General features: G+C 49.3%; 1 protein-coding gene across 1 annotated transcript in view; it reads left to right on the top strand.

The window, feature by feature from the left end:
* cdc42bpaa (CDC42 binding protein kinase alpha (DMPK-like) a) overlaps positions 1-19,851 on the top strand; it is a 100,503-nt gene that overhangs the window by 59,570 nt on the left and 21,082 nt on the right. The window contains exons 6-17 of the mRNA XM_036549281.1: positions 1,718-1,811; positions 4,416-4,616; positions 5,081-5,329; positions 6,501-6,580; positions 7,615-7,775; positions 8,164-8,286; positions 8,606-8,739; positions 9,406-9,648; positions 9,823-9,933; positions 10,566-10,813; positions 13,927-14,032; positions 19,278-19,402. Of these exons, the coding sequence (XP_036405174.1) occupies positions 1,718-1,811; positions 4,416-4,616; positions 5,081-5,329; positions 6,501-6,580; positions 7,615-7,775; positions 8,164-8,286; positions 8,606-8,739; positions 9,406-9,648; positions 9,823-9,933; positions 10,566-10,813; positions 13,927-14,032; positions 19,278-19,402 (1,875 nt within the window). The remainder of the gene's footprint in view (positions 1-1,717; positions 1,812-4,415; positions 4,617-5,080; positions 5,330-6,500; positions 6,581-7,614; positions 7,776-8,163; positions 8,287-8,605; positions 8,740-9,405; positions 9,649-9,822; positions 9,934-10,565; positions 10,814-13,926; positions 14,033-19,277; positions 19,403-19,851) is intronic.

The raw sequence follows: 19,851 nt of genomic DNA, 5'->3' as shown, positions 1-19,851 counted from the left end.
AATTCCATAACAGCTGGGTAGTGAATCTCTATGGGCGAGGTGTGGTCCTTCAGACTGACAGACTGAAGTGACTGGGTATTTTTTTAACTGGATGCCCTTGCTTGAATCCGTCACGCGCTTTTTAAGGAATGCACCTAACAAGACCGAAACCAGCCCAGCCCACATCACAGGGATACCTGCCTGAAAGCACTCTGTGCCTCGGGATGTGGTAATATTCCAGTCTCCGCTAAGTGAAAATAAATAGTGCAGTTTTCTTGTTTTTCTCTGTGAGTCAGTGAGGGCTGGCCTCCCCAGCCTGTGATCGCTCTGAGCCCGGGATACCCCGCGGGTGCTCTTATCCCCAGGTCTGAGGGTGGGGGCTTGTGGCACTGAGGGTGTGACACGTGTGTGTGTGTGTGCGTGTGTGCGTGTCTGTGTGCCTGTGCATGTATGTGTGCGTGTGTGCATGTCTGTGTGTGTGTCTGTGCGTGCGTGCACGTGTCTTTGTGTATGTGTGTGTGTGTGTGTGCGTGTATGTTTGTGTGTGTGTGTGTGTGTGTGTGTGTGTGTGTGTGTGTGTGTGTGTATGTGCGTGTATGTCTGTGTGTGTCTGCGTGCGTGTGCGTGTGTGTGTGTGTGTGTGTGCGTGTATGTCTGTGTGTACGTGTATGTCTGTGTGTGCGTGTATGTCTGTGTGTGTGTGTGTGTGTGCGTGCGTGTGTGTATGTCTGTGTGTGTGTGTGTGCGTGTATGTCTGTGTGTGTCTGCGTGCGTGTGCGTATGTGCGTGTGTGTGTGTGTGCGCGCGTGTATGTCTGTGTGTGCGTGTATGTCTGTGTGTGCGTGTATGTCTGTGTGTGTGTGTATGTCTGTGTGTGTGTGTGTGTGTGCGTGCGTGTATGTCTGTGTGTGCGTGTATGTCTGTGTGTGCGTGTATGTCTGTGTGTGTGTGCGTGCGTGCGTGCGTGCGTGCGTGCGTGCGTGCGTGCGTGCGTGCGTGCGTGCGTGCGTGTGTGTGTGTGTATGTCTGTGTGTGTGTGTGTGCGTGCGTGCGTGCGTGCGTGCGTGCGTGCGTGCGTGCGTGCGTGCGTGCGTGCGTGCGTGCGTGCGTGCGTGCGTACGTGTGTGTGTGTGTATGTCTGTCTGTGTGTGTGTGTGTGTGTATGTGTGTATGTGTGTATGTGTGTCAGACTGGCTGTGCTGCGTGAGGAGGAGAAGGAGAGGGGAGAGATTATTCATGGACCCAGGCCTCTGCATGGCCAGCTGTGAACTGCTCTGTGAAGCTCACTCAGACCGCTTTCCTCTTTTCAGATGAACCGATATAAAACCTTATTTGGAGGTCAGATAAGGCAGAGAAAAATGCATGAGCAGTGAAGTATACTGCAATTATACACCCACGGCATATTTTAGCTCAGAGCTCATCTGTATACACTTACATAGATATATTTGTGCAGTGGGAACGGAATAGTGATGTGACTGAGGACTTCATGGGTAATGGTATGTGTCTTCAGTGACTCGGCATGTTCTTCTGTGGGGTGGGGCTTACAGAAACCACATGGGCCTCAGGTGTCTACTGTTAACCAATCAGAGGCTTCTCTTTGCTGAATCTTTGCTGGAGCTTCTCTTTACTAAATCACGCCTCCCTGAAGTTTGTGTATTTTGGTTTGTGTGTCCATGAACGTGTCTGTTTATTTGGGTTTCTCACCGGAGATGTTTTCCTCTCTGCTTCCCCCTCGCAGAGACATCAAGCCAGACAACATCCTCATGGACATGAACGGTCACATCCGGCTGGCCGACTTCGGCTCCTGCCTCAAGCTGATGGAGGATGGAACAGTAAGTCCCGCACCGACCCCCCTCGTCCCCACCCCCTACCCCCGCTCCGATCGCCCCATCCATCCAGGCGAAACGTCTCACCGCCGCGGATTTGTTTGTGAAAAGTTCACGCTGACTCGGGGGCCGGATAAACAGCTCAGGACTGGCTCGTCTCCCCGGGCCCGTCCTGCGTGGGACATCCGGATGCCTTGAGAGTCGTAGTGGCAGAGACGACCCCCCCTCCCCTCAAAGAAAATTTCGCCATATTAGGTGCTCTTAATATCCCCTCTTATCTTGCTCCGTTCCCTTTGGACAGGCGCGGAGGCGCGGGCGGTGGAGGCCTCCTCTCCTCTCCCCTCCTCTCCTCCCCTTTTTGGGCCTGCTCTCTCCCCTCCCGCCCCCGCGGTATTTCAGGAGCCGCCTCGCTGGCTCATTTCCTGCCGTCGGGGTTGCAGCCGGTCCGCGGAGTGCATGGGCGTGCGCGCTGGAGAGTAATTACACACCGAGGCCGAGGAGGGGAAAGACCCCGGCGAAAGTTTAAAGAGTTATGCAACGGCCAAACAAACAGCCCCGGGCTTTCTCTCTGCGACGGCCAGGTGCGGACAGACCCCAGATCAGCGCCGCGGGACCCTCTGGCCTGTCCTGGGGTGCAAACGGGACAGCCCGCAGAGGAGGGCATGACCTCTCTGCAGCAAACAACCGTCCTTTCATAGCAGCTATGCTAAAGAAATCCTTTAACCAGCGCTAATGCGGCCCTTGAAAATTCTTAAAAATATTCTCATTATGTGAAGTTACTGAAAAGTCAGAAAAAAATGGTCAAATATCTCACTGTCCAAAAAAAAAGGTCAGTCCTTTCTTTGTCTCTGACCGTGAGCAGTGTGTAATCCTTCTTTGTTTCTACCTCACTAGCTTGGCGTTGTTTCATAAGAAGCCTCTTGTTAATACATTGGCTCATTATTTCACTGCCCACTGTCAAAAGTCAGCGGAACCTGGTATCCATGGTGAAGTGTGTGCCCGTCCGAGCAGAACGCGCTTTGAACATAACGTCTGAAGCATTCTCCCCCACAATTCTGTCTTCAAAGTTGCCCAATTTCAAAGAGGTTTAACTGCAGTCACAGTAAAAATGTTCATCATGTTGATGCATAAATCAATAAAGAGTCCCTTCAAAAAAACTAACAGAAGATAGACAGAAATCTGGTTTGGGTAGTAATGCTTTTTAACACTGTGTCAAAACCAGTCTGAGAGGAGCAATCAGGCATTGGAGTGGAAATGTGACCAGATGTATTTAGACACTAGTGTAGGGCAGTTGCCATAGCGTACTGATTATACTGCTCTGCTTTAGCCCAGCTTCACAGTGAAACACATCAGACGTCAAGCGGTCTGGATGAGGTTGACTGCGCCAACCTTATTTAACGCAGAACATTTGTTTCTCTCTTTGCTGCCTGTCCGTGACGTAACTTGCGTGAACACGTAGCAGACGACGCACATTTCACCAGACGCCGAGCAGAGAACCCTGCCCCGCTCCTGGCCGGAGAGGGGACGGGACGCCCCGCTTCTCCTCAGCCAATGGGAGCGCGGGGCGGGCGAGTGCGTGCGACTCCTGGCTGCAGGCGCAAGGGCATACTCGCGGGCCAACTTCCACAAATTCATCCCACTCAACACATCTGCCGCACGCTCCCTTCCCAGCCGGATTCCGCCCACACGGCCCCCGCCGAAACAGCAGCCAAAGGAACCGACTCCCCCGGCAGCCAATCAGAGCGCGCGCTGTCTCAGCTTGTAGTAAAGCCATTTGAACTGCATCCCCCCCCTCACTATAATCCCGGCTTTAGAGGCCTCGCCGCTCAAAGATCTCTCTATTTTGCTGAAGAAGCGTAAGAGTGGTATAGACATTTTCCTCGAAAGCTGGCATGATTCACGACTCTGCTGGCAGAAACTCAGAGCTTGGATACGCCGTTTTTTCTTTTTTGTTTTTTCATTTTCTTTTTCAACCGAATAACTACAGGAGGCGATGATTGATTTTTGTTTATGGTGGGATTTGCGTGTATTTAAAAAAAAAAAAATTCAGGGCCTGTTTTATATACAAGAGTAATTGTATGTGAAATGAGCGTTTCATTCTCAAGCTTAGCAGGCCCCCTTATTTTTTAATTCAGCTGTAACAGCCCTCACCAGCAGCGTGTGGTGTCCCGGTTCTTTCATATGGGCCTGTGAGATATGAGCCAGGTGATCCTCAGATCATAGGCACGCGCTGTGCATGTCGGTTCCTGATTCAGGGTTAGCGAAACAATCCTTAACTTCAAGGCAGAGGCCACACACCCACCGCGGGGACTGGCTCACTCACATACACCCCCCCCAGCCCACCCCACCCCCACCCTCACCCTAATTCATGCACCAGCTTGCCTGTGAATTATAGCTTTGACTGGCTCCACTCAGTAGCCTGCACTGTCAGTTTGGGGATGGGAATTAAGGGGGCTCGGTAGGGGGGGGAGAGTCGAATCCAAACCCCAAGCAGAAGATGGTGGGGGGGGGGGGGGGTCACGTTTTGTCGCCTGAGCCAGGACGGGGTCGGTCACGTCTGAGCGCGCTCCCTTGTCCACCCCCCCCCCCCCACCCCCCCCCCCCGCCCAGGTCCAGTCCTCGGTTGCCGTGGGGACGCCAGACTACATCTCGCCCGAGATCCTGCAGGCAATGGAGGACGGGAAGGGGAAATACGGGCCGGAGTGCGACTGGTGGTCGCTGGGCGTCTGCATGTACGAGATGCTGTACGGGGAGACGCCCTTCTACGCGGAGTCCCTGGTGGAGACCTACGGCAAGATCATGAACCACAAGGTAACGGGCGGCAGGACACAACTACAGCTGCAGCTGTAATGTAAAAACAGCGCTGCTCTTACACAGAAACGGGCGGGCGGACTGGTTCCGGAAAAGGCTGTCAGCCAGCTAATTAGGACGGAGGAGTTGTTTTGTTTGGATAAAACGTGCAGAATATGAAGGTCAGGTGATCACTTTCAAATGACCTATAGCTGTCTCATATAGCCAAGGAAAACTGTTACCAAAAATAAATAAAATGTTATACTGAAAGAACACACAGCTGACACACAGGGGCTCTGACAGCCCTTTATTAGAGTGTAAAGAGCTGAGCTCTGCCTGTATTCTTGGACAGGCTACTTCACCTAAGCCTGCTTGGTGTGGGTAGCTAAACTGTTGGCTTCATGGCTTGCCCTGGATATGAGTCTCTGCTTGGGTCCCGTTTCCATGGCGCTGACACCCCCCCCCCCCCCTCCACCGTCCCGTAGGAGCGCTTCCAGTTCCCGGCCCACATGGCGGACGTGTCGGAGAACGCCAAGGACCTGATCCGCCGGCTGATCTGCAGCCGCGAGCACCGGCTGGGCCAGAACGGCATCGAGGACTTCAAGCAGCACCCCTTCTTCTCCGGCATCGACTGGGACAACATCCGCACCTGCGAGGCGCCCTACATCCCCGAAGTCAGCAGCCCCACCGACACGTCCAACTTCGACGTGGACGACGACTGCCTCAAGAACTCGGTATGCTGCCGACACCCCTTCACAACCCCTAATCCTGAAAGTCAGTATTCTGTCTCAGCATTATCGTTGCATCGTCATTATGCGCTGATTTATTCCATATTTTACTTTCATATGGTAATGGTTCTTTACTTTATTGCATAGGACCCCCCCCCCCAATAAAAAATAAAAAAACCAATAAATAAAATTGAGCAATGGTGAGCATTCTCTCTCATCACTTTACTGCAATTTTTTAGTCAGTATCAATTCACAACAGCATGAATCTGTTTATAGTAAATATCAAGTAACTGGCCCATTCTGGAACTGTCCTAGGTGTTTTTTTGTTCTACTGAAGAACAGATGTGTTAGGCTCAGATTCATGCCAGCCAATCACACATCAACAAGTCACACCTTAGCCAGTCACACATCAACAAATCACACCTCAGCCAATCACACATCACAAAAATCACACCTTCTGCCTGTCACGCACCAGGAAATCACACGTCAGTCAGAAACCTCATGTTCTCTTGTGAGACGTAGCGGCTCTCTGCAAATCCGTACTTATTTTGGAGATCATAAAGAGGCTTGCTCTCCCAAAATCTCAAACTTCTGTGGAACTGTTTGCCTGTACAGGAATGCGCTGTTCAGCATCATAGGCAGTGTTGTATAGATGTGTTTTCTTTTATGGAAAACATACGAAATAAAGAAAATGACTATCATTCACTGTGGGATACTGTGACAAGACAAAGCAGGTCTAGGTACAGTACTAGACCCCCTTGAAAATACTGTATCTACCTCTACACTTGGGTGTGGGTACCTGTGCAGACATTTTACGCCGTGTAATAGATTCCTTGATGTGATATGCTTCAACATCTTTGTCTAAGAGCCCTATTCGGTTCTGCCGCAAGCAAAAGTTAAGCTTGTGACCCAAACGTTGCAGGTTCAGTTCTCAGTCGGGGCGGCGCTGTTGTGCTCCTCGAGTAAATTGCCCTAACCTGTCTTGCTTCGGCAGCTGTCCAGTCACAGAAATGGATAACATGTAAGAAATGTAAACCAGGCAGATACGGAGTAAGTGCTGTAGTGTTTATGTGACCCGTCTGGCTGGTTGTGGGAATGTAAACACGCAGGTGAATGGAAAGCATGCGAGTGGGTAGAATGGGGGGTCAGTCAGTCACTGTTGTTTCGGCTCTCTCAGGAAACGATGCCCCCTCCCTCCCACACGGCCTTCTCCGGACATCACCTGCCCTTCGTCGGCTTCACCTACACCAGCAAATGGTGAGTCGCCGTCGCCCTCCCACCCCACCCTCTCTACCACCCCTACCCCCCCTCAGGGTCTCCATTCATAACTCTGCCTCAGCACAACAAGGGCTCCATTCACCAACTGGGGGTCAAGAGTTGGTTACATGGCTCAGGGCCTGTGTGAAGCCGGCATGAGTGTGAATGAACCACACCGCGGACGCAGAGGCAGATAGCGGATACGTGACGGCGTGTTGCCTTTCCTAACGGTCTTTCATTAAACACCAAGGCAACACCAATCCACTGTAGTAGCACAGTGCAGGGAATAAGGCTTAGGGAGCCACACGTGAAAGTGAGTCTCTAAATAGACGCAGAGCGTGTTGTTTTTGAGCTAAAATTGTGCTCATTAGGCCTGCACCACCTTAAGAGTGGTGGTGACAGTGAGTCACACAGAGAGTGCTGGGGCCTCTTCCTCGTGCCTGTGACCTGTTAATGACTGTATGAATACGTTGATTTATTTCAGAGTTAATTGCCTGTTGTTGTTGAGTATGGGGGGGGGGGGGGGGGGGGTTACAGAGCTGAGATCGGTTTTTTAGGGAGGGCCTGTGAACAGCGGCTGTCGGAGTGAGTCACCAGCCGGTCCCGGGTGAGAGGAGGAACGCTGTCTTTTTATAACGTTTTTTTTTTTTCTCGAATCCTGGAATTCATTAGCGCTCCTCTCACTCTCTCACCCTGTTTTTCCTGTTTAATTAAAGTCCGCCGCGGTCCGCCGGAAAAGCGGCGTGGGATTATGGGACCCTCCGGACCCGTAAGGTGTTTTAGCCTGCTAAACGGACACAGGAAAGGTGCTTAAAGTCAAACGTCCCCGTACTTCAGGGGCGACTTCAAAGCTGACGGGGGCCATAAAGCTGAAATGGACCCCGCCGGCGAGTGTGTTTATCCGGGTAGTTACCGTGCTGACAGACTCCCCCGGCGCTCGTTTAGGGTTGGTTGCGTAACGTGCTCGGCTGGCGACGCCGGGCCTGACCGATTGAAGCCGTCCCTCTCAAACTCCCCCCACCCCTCCCTTGCAGCAACCTGTCAGACCGAGGCTGCCTGCGGGAGTCTGCGGAGCCTGCACAGATGGACGTGTGCGTGCAGCGCAGCCTGGAGGAGAGCCTGGCCACGGAGGCCTACGAGCGGCGGATACGGCGGCTGGAGCAGGAGAAGCTGGAGCTCAGCCGCAAGCTCCAAGGTACGCCGCCGCGCTGCCCAATATCACACTGCCTTTAGGCCGCAAGCATAACTCAGTGTCTTCTGTGGGCCACAAGCACAACCCTTCCCACACATCTCGAGCCATGTTTTTGCAGGCCCCCCTGCCCCTGCCGTGTACAAACCTGCACTGTCCAAACTCGTTCTGTCCCCTTCCTTCCCCTCTCACCTGTCTCCTGTAACAGACTGCCTTTGGGCCGCAGCTGTAACACAAAGCGTCACCACGGGGTCATGAGTGCAGCTCTCCACACCCATCTCTAGCTGCGTTTTGGTAGACCCCCCTCTCGCCACAGAGTCGCACTGCTGTGCGTAAACCTACGCTGTCCCCTCCCTCCCCCGCCCACCTCTCCCCTGTGCCCCCCCCCACGCAGAGTCCACGCAGACGGTGCAGGCCCTTCAGTACTCCAGCGTCGATGGGCCCGTCGCTGCCAACAAGGAGGTGGAGATTCGCAGCCTGAAGGAGGAGATTGAGGCGCTGAAGAAGCAGATTGCGGGTACGGACAACTCGGCCTCTGTCAGTGGGGGGGGGGGGGGGGGTCTTTGCCGTGTCGTTAACCTTATACCGTTCACTCGTGGAGGGAAGCAGTTGAAGTGGAAAAGTTGAAGGATACAGTCAAAGTAGGATGAGAATGTACTGCTGTATGTACTTGCAAATGTAGTATATAGAGAGCATATAGCTGCTCCAGTGTTAGCCCTGAGTTTCAAGCTTGCTCTTCCTGTGTACATGTGTTCGTATGTGTGTGCATGTGCGTGTGTGCGTGCGTGTGTGTGTGTGTATGTGTGCGTGCGTGTGTGTGTGCGTGTGTGTCTCAGACTCGGGTCAGCTGGAGCAGCAGCTGGAACAGGCCAGCACGGTCCGCAGGGACCTGGAGGACTCCTCCAAGCACATCAAGACCCTGGAGAAACAGATGAAGGGCATGAGGCAGGAGAGGGACGACATGCATAAGGTAAGTGCTCAGCCAGCCTGCTCCTCACACTAGAGACACCAGCGACAGCGTCACAGAGGAAGAGTCTGTACTGTTCACGACAGGAGGAGGTGTTCCCACTGTGGGTCTTACCATTAAAGTACTGCCTGAAGGCACAGGGCATCAGTGAACACTCTGAATTCGGGCTGGGCTGACACCAGCAGCAGGTCCAGCGGCTCACAGACACTCTCTGCCAGACCTCTTCCACACTGAGGAAGACCTTGACGGAACTGTTGTGATACTGTGTAATTAAATTCATTTCAGAGAAAATTTTTTCTGCAGCAAGTAGTTAAGGTCTCATTTTCATAGTTGTGCATCATTTCTGCACACCATTTGGTTTATAGTCACGGTGGGAGATCGAGAGGCTTTGTATCCTGTAAATGACTTTGTGTGAACCTGTTTGAACCAAGCATAGTTGTCTACTGTTGATATATATGTGTAAATAAATAAGACATATAAATATTTATACTGAACTTCTGATTGGTTCAGCTGAGTCAGGTGGTTGACAGCACATGGTAGCTCCACCCACAAAGGGGTTCATGAAACCCCACTCTCCCAGCAGTAAATCACAGGCCACAGTCAGAGGGCCTCTGACCTGGTTCTCCTTTACCCATGATTCCCCCTGTTCTCCGATGGCCGGTGCTGCAGGAGCTGCTGGAGTCCAGCGAGAAGCTGAAGTCCCAGACGAAGGAGCTGAAGGAGGCGCACAGCCAGAGGAAGCTGGCCATGCAGGAGTTCTCCGAGATGAGCGAGCGCCTGACGGAGCTGCGCTCCCACAAGCAGCGCCTCTCCCGCCAGCTCCGCGACAAGGAGGAGGAGATGGAGGGGGTCAACCAGAAGGTGGAGGCGCTTCGGGCGGAGGTGCGCAAGGCAGAGAGGGCCAGGAAGGAGGTGAGGGGAGCCAGGCTTGGTGGTGGTATGTTATACGTGTGAAAGTGTGTGAGAGACAGGGTGTGTGGGATGGAATGCGTGTGTGTGCGTGTGTGTGTGTGTGTGTGTGCACGCATGCATGTGTTTGTGTGTGAGAGTGTATGCGTACAGGGACTGACAGGCTGTGTCTCCCAGCTGGAGGTGCAGGCAGAGGAGCGTGAGGCCGAGGCTCAGAAGGAGAGGAAGCTGAGAGAGCGCAGCGACCAGTACAGCAGACAGCTGGAGGAAGAGCTGGAGGGCCTGAAGGTAACACACATACACACACACACACACACACACACACATTTACACACACACACACACACACAAAAACCACACATTCAGTCCATGTCACATACACGCATGCTCCATCTCAAATACACACGCATGCTCACCATCATACAGTACTGTATTCACAGGTACACACGCATGCTCATGTCAAACATGTTCCACGCATCCACTGATACCCAGTGAAGAGCTCTGGTACATGACTGACTCTCTCCTCCTCTCTCTGTTTCTCTCCCTCTCTCTCCTTCTCTCTCTCTCTCTCTCTCTCTCTCTCTCTCTTTCTCTCTCTCTCTCCCTCTCTCTCCTTCTCTCTCTCTCTCTCTCTCTCTGTGTGTTTCTCTCCCTCTCTTTCCTTCTCTCGCTCTCTCTCGCTTTCTCTCTCTCTCTCTCTTTGTTTCTCTCCCTCTCTTCTCTCTTTCTCTCTCCCTCTCTCCTCTCTCTCTCTCTCTCTCTCTCTCTCTCTCTCTCTGTGTTTCTCTCCCTCTCTTTCCTTCTCTCTTTCTCTCTCTCTCTCCCTCTCTCTCTGTTTCTCTTGCTCTCTCCTCTCTCTCTCTCTCTCTCTCTCTGTTTCTCTCCCTCCCTCCCTCCCTCCCTCTCTCTCTCCGGAGCAGCAGAAGCAGCTGGGTCGCTCGCCGGGCGTGGCCGGCTCCGACCAGCACCAGGAGCTGAGCAAGCTGCGCACGGAGCTGGAGAAGAAGACCCTGTTCTACGAGGAGGAGCTGTCCCGCCGCGAGCTGGTGCACGCCAACGAGCTCAAGAGCCTGAAGAAGGAGCTGCGGGACGCCGAGGGCCAGCAGCTCGCCCTCAACAAGGAGATCCTGGTGCTCAAGGACAAGCTGGAGAAGACCCGGCGCGAGAGGTCAGAGGTCACGCCCGCCGCAGCCTATCAGCAGCCGGCGCGCTCACGCCGGGAGCCCCGGACACGCCGCAAACACGCTAATTACAGAAGCGGGGACCGCCTAGCAGCTGCGCGAGTGCATATTTGGGTGATTAATGACACGAGGGGGTTGGGTTCATGAGCGCTACTTACATAAATACACGGTAATTGCATAAATACTCTCTTAAGTGCCGTGTAATTTCAGACCTGTGCGATTACGTAAAGAACGGGGATTGGGTTTAGGGTTCACTTCAGGACACGGTCGACGGTTGGGTGGGGCTTAAGTTGAGTCACAGATATTCACTCCTCCGAGTTTTCTGAAATGGATAGGACCTTTCGTGGATGGGATGTAGCTTCATTGAGCTTCATTCTCCTTTAGGGTTGGCATAAAGTTTCTCCTGCTAGGACTTCATATACTTGTCCCATCACTTGTAAGGACATCCCCTAGTTCTACTCGATGGCTGTAAGTAACTGACAAAAGGATCATGACAGTATCACTACTGTAGCTACAGGCCTTAGTTCCTCATAGGACTAAGTAGTTGCTGCTCTTTGTCATTTATAAACTAAAAGATCATGATAATTGCAACTCCTCTAGCTAGTTACTATTTACTTCGTAACTTGTTACCATTTTTGAAAAGGTGGTTAGCCTAATTAGCCTCAAAATAGGATGGGTGAGGGTTATTCAGGTAATATGTTTCATTACAGAAACTGCAATCCTGCATTTTACATAGGTACGTCACACAGACATACAACATAAGTTGTGTGTACCCAACTTTTCAGTTTCCCAACTGTTTCCACCTTTTTAAATCCTGGGAGAATTCCAGCACACTCCCATGAGATGCCCTTACACATGCCATCATAACTTACTCCAACCTGTTTATTTTTAATAATTCATTTTTTGTGGAAGATGCATATTGATTAAATATTTTGACTACTAGATCTGTTGAGAATTTCTTTAACAAATTCCACAGCACAAGCTGACAAGGCTCTCCCAGACTTCCTCTGGTTCCTCCACTGACTGAAGCCTGTGAGATATTGTAACTTGACTTGATTAAATGACTTCCAGAAGGACTGGAGGAAACAAGTAAAAACAAGTAATAGTAAATTTGTAAAAACAAGTATTAGCAAATAATTTTATTTTTCTTAAGTTTCTAAAACAGAGTTTCAGCATGGAGTGTTCCACACGTACTGTAATGAACTGCCGCGGCAAGCTGAATGCGCAAATCTCTCTATTCAGCAGCTGCTTAGCGACTGTGGCGAGTTCGCAAGCACGGCTCTCCATAGAGCCAAACTGACAGGGGGCAGACAGAGTCCTGTGAGCGTGCAGTAGCTTCCTGCTGTGCAAAAACAGCCAAGTATTGTATTTGTAAATGCCGACAACTAACTTCATTTCCTTCGATATTATTATTTTTTTTTTAAACAGGGATTAAAAAAGTCAGAAGTTGCCAGGATCCGGTTGCTGGCTCGTAGGCTTAAACCACAGAGTTGTATGTGCGACCGAGTTACTTTGCACATCGCTTGTATGATAGAGTGTTACAGCTGACACTTCCGCCTTTGTTAGCTCTGACATCTCTGGTGAATTAATAATAAAACTGAGTGGTGAAAAATCACTAACTGTTACATACTTACTCTCTGTAATCCCACCGTGGGTGGTACTGCTACCATTTTAAACTGATATTTGTTTAAATAAAGTGACGTGTCACTTTAACACAGCGTTCCTGTGAGGGACCGCACAGAGGCGGTGTGCGTTTTCACACAGAGGCCTGGGCCCTGTAAAGCGGTTTGTTGATTTCGCCGTCGATCTTTTAACACAAACCTGGCTGTGCTATGGGATGGGAAAGCATTCACATGCATTTCACTGAGGAGATCAGTGTTAGGATGTAAAATGTTACAGCTGTGCAGGGTGTGTAGAAAAAGAAAGAAAACATGCAGGCGTTGTATGACGTGTGGTGGGAAATTCAGAACAGCATGGGAATAGTTCAGTTAGCGAAAAAGGGTTTAGTACAGTAAATAATCTAGTGAAATGCATGGGAATAGTTAGTGAACACGTTAGTGAAAAGTATGAGAAAAGTTAGAGAATAAGTTAGTGAAAGTACATGGGAATAGTTAGTGAATAACTTGGTGGAATGACATGGGAATATTTACCAGCAGTCATGAGCTAAACCTTAGGGTCAGCCTTAGATACATATAATGGCATTTAAATAAACAAACAATCCGGTCAGTGTTTCATCCCTAAATATCCAAAACCTTTCTAATGTACTATTTGACCTGCTTGTCCTGTTCTTTAGCTTTAAACAGTTACTGACAAATTTCCTTGCCACATGAAAGCATCCTAGTAATCAGTTTTTTGGCTGGCCCATCAAAACCTGACAAATTGCTGGTCGAGAGATGTAGCAGATGTGTTCAGCTGGCAATTGTCAGTTTAACTGAATATATTGTAGTTAAACCTTAAACCTTGTAGTTAAGCATTGTGTTTACTACTGAGGAAAATTGCTCAAAGACAATCTTTTTTTCTGTTTTCCAGTGACTATTATGAGTATATGCCGAGGTAATTACAACAATGTATATTTTGTATTTATTCTTAAATGCTAGCCTCTGTAGTTACCTAGCTAGCTTGTGTATGCGGTGTTGTATTGATACAGTAGCTGTGGTAGTTTATGATCGAATGTGAGACATCAGTAGTGAGCATCATTTCATTACACAATGTAGCTACACATTGTAGCTAGATAGTTGTGGTAAGTAGTTATTAGTGGTGACAGGTAACCAGTGTAGAAATAGCCAGTTGCAGAAAACGTTTTACTTGGAATAATGAGCTCATGCTGTATGATTAATGCAGCTGGTTTACAAAAAGCTTTCAAGAATAAATGGTATTTGCTAGTCTGTTTGTAAAATATGCATTTTTTTTTTGAAAAGCTGTGTTTCCTTGTATTATGCCAGAGGAAAGCATTAGTCTCCCAGCCTGCTCAGATATCCCCAGAAGTGGCTTGGCAGTAGTGGGAGTGTTAGCCGGGCTCCCCCTCGCTGCGTTGTGGGCTGCCTGCTTGCGAATGGAGCGTGCGGCGCGTGACGGGCCTGTGTTGGCTTGCCTCCCACAGCCAGAGCGAGCGCGAGGAGTTCGAGACGGAGTACAAACAGAAGTACGAGAGGGAGAGGGTCCTGCTGACCGAGGAGAACAAGAAGCTCTCCAGCGAGCTGGACAAGGTGAGGCCTTTCGCAGCAGCACAGACCGCAGAGATGGACGGACGGACAGACGGACGGGTGCTGAAGGACACACAGATGCACACAGAGGTGCTGATGGACAATGCACAGAATAGATATCCCAACACGCTACAGTTGGGTACAATCACAGACACAGTGCAGACAGATGCTCTCCAGACGGTCACAGTCACAGACAGGCACAGACACTCTACAGACTACAGCAATGACAGACAGACAGATACTCTGCATACTAGCACAGTTACAGGCAGGCACAGACAGGCACATTGCAGACAAGGACAGTCATAGACATTCTACAGACTGGCACAGACACGCTATGGACAAATACACTGTGGATGGGCACAATCACAGACACACTACAGACAGGCAGTTATAGACAGATAGCCTACTCTACAGAGGGGCACAGTTACAGTCAGCCAATGACAGATACACTACAGACGGACACAAACAGACAGACCACGGACGGGCACAGTTACAGACACACTACGGACGGGCACAGTCACAGACAGCCCCGGCCGCCAAGGTTCAGTGGACAGGCCCGTGGTGCGCATGCCGCTCTGATTACAGCACTGATTCAGTTGTTCCATCCTCATCTCCCCCTGCTGCACTTCTCACTCTCCGTCTCTCCGCAAACGACGGAAAATAGGAGAAAACGCCGCTCGGGTTAAAGAAAAAGGAAATACTCCTGAGGTAACGACTGAGGAGGAATCTGGCTTCCCAACCACATGTTACCTTTGAAATTGTTCCGTTACCCCACACCCCCCACCACCCCCACCCCCCGTGGCCAGAACACAGCAGTGTCAGTTACAAAGGGGGTCTGGAGAGGAATTGGATGCCATGGATTTCGGGTTTTTCGAAGTCATTCACTCCACAGCACAGTGGACAGCCCTGCTGCGTGCCCCATGCGGATCGTATCAACACAGGGAACCAAACAAATAACTTTCTGCTCCCTCGTGTTGGTTTGTAGTAATAGGATGAGGGGAGTTTTGCAGTCAAGGGGTAAACAGTGAGGCTTTCCGAGACTTGCATTCATGTGCAGTGGATTTGGAGTCCACCACGCCAGCAGCATGTGGTTCTGTTGTAGCGTAGTTAGAGTGTCAAGGCCAGCACACACATATGCACAGACACATACACACACACACACACACACACACACACACACACACACAGACACACTCACACCACCATTTTTGGGCTCAGCAGTTGAGCTGCAGATGAACTTACACAGAGCTGCTGGAGCCACACCCTGTTTCTCCCAGTCCCTCTCAGTCAGCAGAAACCACAAGCCACAGATATCTGTACCCGGTATCAAAGAGCAGGGGGGTGTTGCAGCGGCGTCGGCAGTCCTAGCAGGAGCCAGACTTCAAAGCCAAGGACAGACCCCCACTTCAAATCAGGGCAGGCCGTCCCTGGGCGATCGTCCTCAGCTTCGTATCACTCACACACACTCACACACACACACACGCACACACAAACATTTCATCTCCTCTGTCCTCGCAATTTCCATAAAAAAAAATCACTGGCAAGTGCCTCCTCCATAGACAGACCGTAGACTCTTACACACGCAAATGGAATGGCCTGTTGGAAAGGAGACTGTTGACCTTGGACGACGTGGAAATAAGGCTGAGAAATGGAAGCTCCCGAGCAGATGCTTTCGTAGGAGGTTTGACATATTAAATAAGAGCGATGTTTGTTTTTGCGGGCTTGTCAAATGAACTTGTAGGCATTGCGCAAAAAAATAGGAAAAAAAATGTTGGAAGGTAAACAGCAAGATAGCGAAAGCTGAATTACGGTCAGAATAATGAGATCCAGTGGACTCTCCATTCACAGGGTAAGGGAATCTTTCAAAGCTGTGTTTGGTGCAAAGTGAGGTTGTTTGGATCCTCTCAGATTCCTAGCTGGCGTTCCTTGTTCCTCAAGATTCCATTCTTTGGGCCTTTGAGTGAATGCAAGGAATAATCCCTTAAGTGCAAGCCCACCTCGCTCCGGTATAGGGTGCATCGGTTACTTTCAGAGGGACCAAAAAAAAATCCCGTGGTCGTCCCAAACAAAATAAAGCCGGCGTCCAGCCGCCATAAATACACAACCCTTTTCAGTCCAGCTGCTGTGCGCTTTGTCCTTCTGTTAAATAAATTCATTATTACTTTTATTGAATAGATTTTTTTTCCATTAGTCATGTAATAAGTTGACCGAACTTTGAAATGAAGAAAAAAAGACTAGCGTATGTGTCAGAAAAGTAAGGCTTGAATTCAGATATAATGCCATGACGCAGGGCATTGTGGTCTTCATGAATACAGACACAATGAGTTGGAATCCAAGCCGGCCTGTGTAAGGTTAATGTGGTCCTTTGGTGACTGTGTGTGTGTGTGTGTGTGTGTGTGAGATATTTTCTGTTAGCGGAGCGCACTCTGGACTTGGAGAGAAAAGAGAAAGGACTCTGCCTCACACAGAGTGCGGGTAAACACATTCTTTTCACTTCCTTGAACCGGAAAAAAAACAACCTGCCAATTTTTTCTTTTTTTTTTTTTTTTTTTTTTGCTTTGCGCACATACTGCCCTGCGGGGACAGTGCTGTCAGGTCCCGCCAAGAGAGCAAAAGCTTCGTCTCCACAAACAACACAATACAGGCGAAACGTTTTCATAAGAGCCCAGCGGCGAGCCTGCCGCTGCAAGTAAGGGCAGGGTGAGGAGGAACGCCAGGAATACTTCAGCAGAGACGACAGCCCATCACAACCGGAAACTGCAGGCTGGCATGAGAACACTGCCACCGCCTGAATGGCGGTTTACTTTCACACTGGGCTCAAGGAACAGGCACTTAAACAGGCAAAGAACTGTGTTTATCTGTGTGTATATATGTATGTACAGTACCAGTCAAAAGTTTGGACACACCTACTCATAGGGTTTTTCTTTATTTTTTAATTATTTTCCACATTTTAGATAGCTATAAAGATGTAACTGCCATATATATATATATATGTATACGTAGTATATGAATATATAAATATATACTTATAACTTTATAAATATATAAAAAGAAATTGGGGGGGGGGGGGGGGTGGAATAAATTCATACATCATACAATTCAGGCATCAACTTCACTATTTACATTTGTCTAAGAAACAAATTTCAAGTTTTAAAGCATAGGTCTTTACATCAAAATGTCTTTGAATGCATATTTCCCGGTATCTTAATCAGGTGTGTCCCAACTCTTGACTGGGACTGTATGTATGCGTACACAGACACACACACACACACACACACACACACACACACACACACACACACACACACACACACACACACGTCACCATATCAGTATGTTCAGATTGATGAGAGAGCCGTGCGGGATACTCACACTGGCAGCAGGTGGTACAGTGGCTGCCTGTGTGATCACAGTAACTGGTGCGATCCCTGTGACACTCCTGTCAGCCAATTATGAGGTGATTAATTCTTCCTTCAGTGCCCTTATCTCAGTCTTTATGAGCATGTAATGAAACCCAGCCCATCAACGCTGGTGTTTGCATCTCATTATATATAGACGGAGGACTCCGGCGCAATACTTCCTGTAAAGACCCTCTCCCGTCCCGGAGGCCCATTTACATCATAAAGGGGACCCCCTTCCCCCTCCCTCTGCCATCCTGAAAGTGACAGGGTGCCCCAGACAAAATAAATGGGGATTATTACTCCCCCCCGTCGTGGCTAGATATGCTTTATTAATCTCCGAAAACGGAAATGGATGCCAGGCCTGTATCTACCGCATACAGATCCATTTGAACGGGGATATCTACACCGCCCCCCCCGGAACACTACCTCAGCGTTCATCCACAGAGGCAGTTTGGAACCTTCCGGAATTTTCCCCGTGGTTTCCCCATTGTCTACTAGTTTGGCAGCGCTGCCGGCCATAAATAGGCATCATGTCATTTCGTAGTGATGGACACGGTGGAGACAATTAAACTGGCGCTCAGAGCTGGAAGCCATTTGACTGCTTGCTCACTGTAGATAAGGAGTGGAAATTGTAGGTAATGCGTTTGTTTAAGGATAAATTACGTAGAATTTTGGTAAGACCCAGAACTTGAAGCGCACTTCCATAAATAGGCTCAGGACACAGGCCCGCCGCTGCATGCTGGCTATTAATAGCTGTGCAGTTCCACGCTAACAGTTATCAGCACATTCAGAGAGTGATGAATTGGGATGAAGTCATGTTGCGGGAACAATGGTGAGCAGCTGCAGAACAAGGGTTACGCTCTTCTGCAAACTACACGGGGAGAACACGTTTCCTCAAGTGCCATATTTCAAGACACTTTGAAGCGCATTTGTTTCCACGTACGAGTACATTAAACACCTTTAAAAGCTTCTTTATATTTGACATGTTCCCTCACGAATGGATTGCTGTTCTCGGAGGCGCACAGGGCAAATACAGAGAAAAGGGCTCCGGCTTGTTTAAACCAGCTGTTTTTGAAATGTGTTGCTTGTTTAAGCACTGTGCCTGTTGTGTAGAACGTTAGCTTTTAAGGTCAGAAATAGCAGCAGCTCTAGCTCTGCTGTTGTAATCGTCCTGTTCGCGCTTCGGTTTTCCAGAGAAAAGTGATGGCACAGATTATTGAGAAACACGGCTATTGCAAAACACGAGCAGTACAAAAAAATCTGTTATTCTTGAAAAAAAAAAACCCTACATTGGGGTATTTATTGGGCTGTTTTTCGTTTCATTCCTTATTTTGTTGTGGGTTTTTTTCATTTTTTGTACTGCTGTTTCAAACCTTTCAGTTGTGGTAACATACTTGGAGAGGACTATTAAAACAAGTAGATGTGTGAATCCAGGCATTGTGAGTGATCCACAGGTTTGAAGGGTCAGATAAACAGTCTGTGGACGGGGGGCATAAGTGAACGTTTTATGGCTGGATGTGGCCCATTGGCTGCTAGTTGACTGTGTCTGTCGTAGGAGGAGATTGAGATAAGCTGTCCTGTCAATTCCTGTGGAGTTAAGCCATGATTTTCTGTGAGGCTTAAATGAGCACTGTGTGCGAGCCAGTTGTGGTCTGTCTGCATTGGTAACTGGTTTAAAAAAATGTCTGAAAGCAGAAGAGAAATATTTTTTTATCTTTGCAAACATATTTGTAGTTCAACAATGTGAAGGTGCTGAAAATAATGGCCCAGAAGGACAGAGCTGGCCGTCCATATTGGATGGGTTCGGAGAACAGAGGGCCTGACTCTCCTCTGCTTCCTTTCCCCAGCTGACGGCCATGTTTGAGAAGCTGAGCAGCAGCAACAGACAGCTGGAGGAGGAGATGCGTGAGCTGGCTGACAAGAAGGAGAGCGTGGCGCACTGGGAGGCGCAGATCACAGAGATCATCCAGTGGTGAGTGATGCTCTCTGACGCAGGCCCTCAGACTGCTGCTCCAGTTGGAAAGGGAGCTGGAGGCTAATTTCTGGCTGTGTAGTGACACCTAGTGGTCAGTGTTGTATGTGCAGTCACATAGGGGCATGACTGCTTGAAATTTATTATTTTTTTGCTCTTGATGTACATGCTCAAAGATTTAAATTCAGTTACGTCCTGATTACCCCTGCCACGACATCTAACACTTTTTGCTGTGCCTTTTTTTGCGGATGGTCTGTAAAACTTATTTCGTAATTGGCCTGTAATGCTGTTTCACAATGATAACAATTATACCTTTCAAGGATCTCAAAGTTCTTTTCAGTTAACTCTTTCTAGTGATGCAGTATTAAATGATACATGATGAAAGCAACATGAGAAGAGAGCCACTGGAAGGGATTAATATTTAGGTAGTCGGCTGCGACACTGATATT

The sequence above is a fragment of the Megalops cyprinoides genome, chromosome 17 (assembly GCF_013368585.1).
Source record: "Megalops cyprinoides isolate fMegCyp1 chromosome 17, fMegCyp1.pri, whole genome shotgun sequence".
Classification (NCBI taxonomy): domain Eukaryota; kingdom Metazoa; phylum Chordata; class Actinopteri; order Elopiformes; family Megalopidae; genus Megalops; species Megalops cyprinoides.
This window is presented reverse-complemented; position numbering and strand designations above follow the sequence as displayed.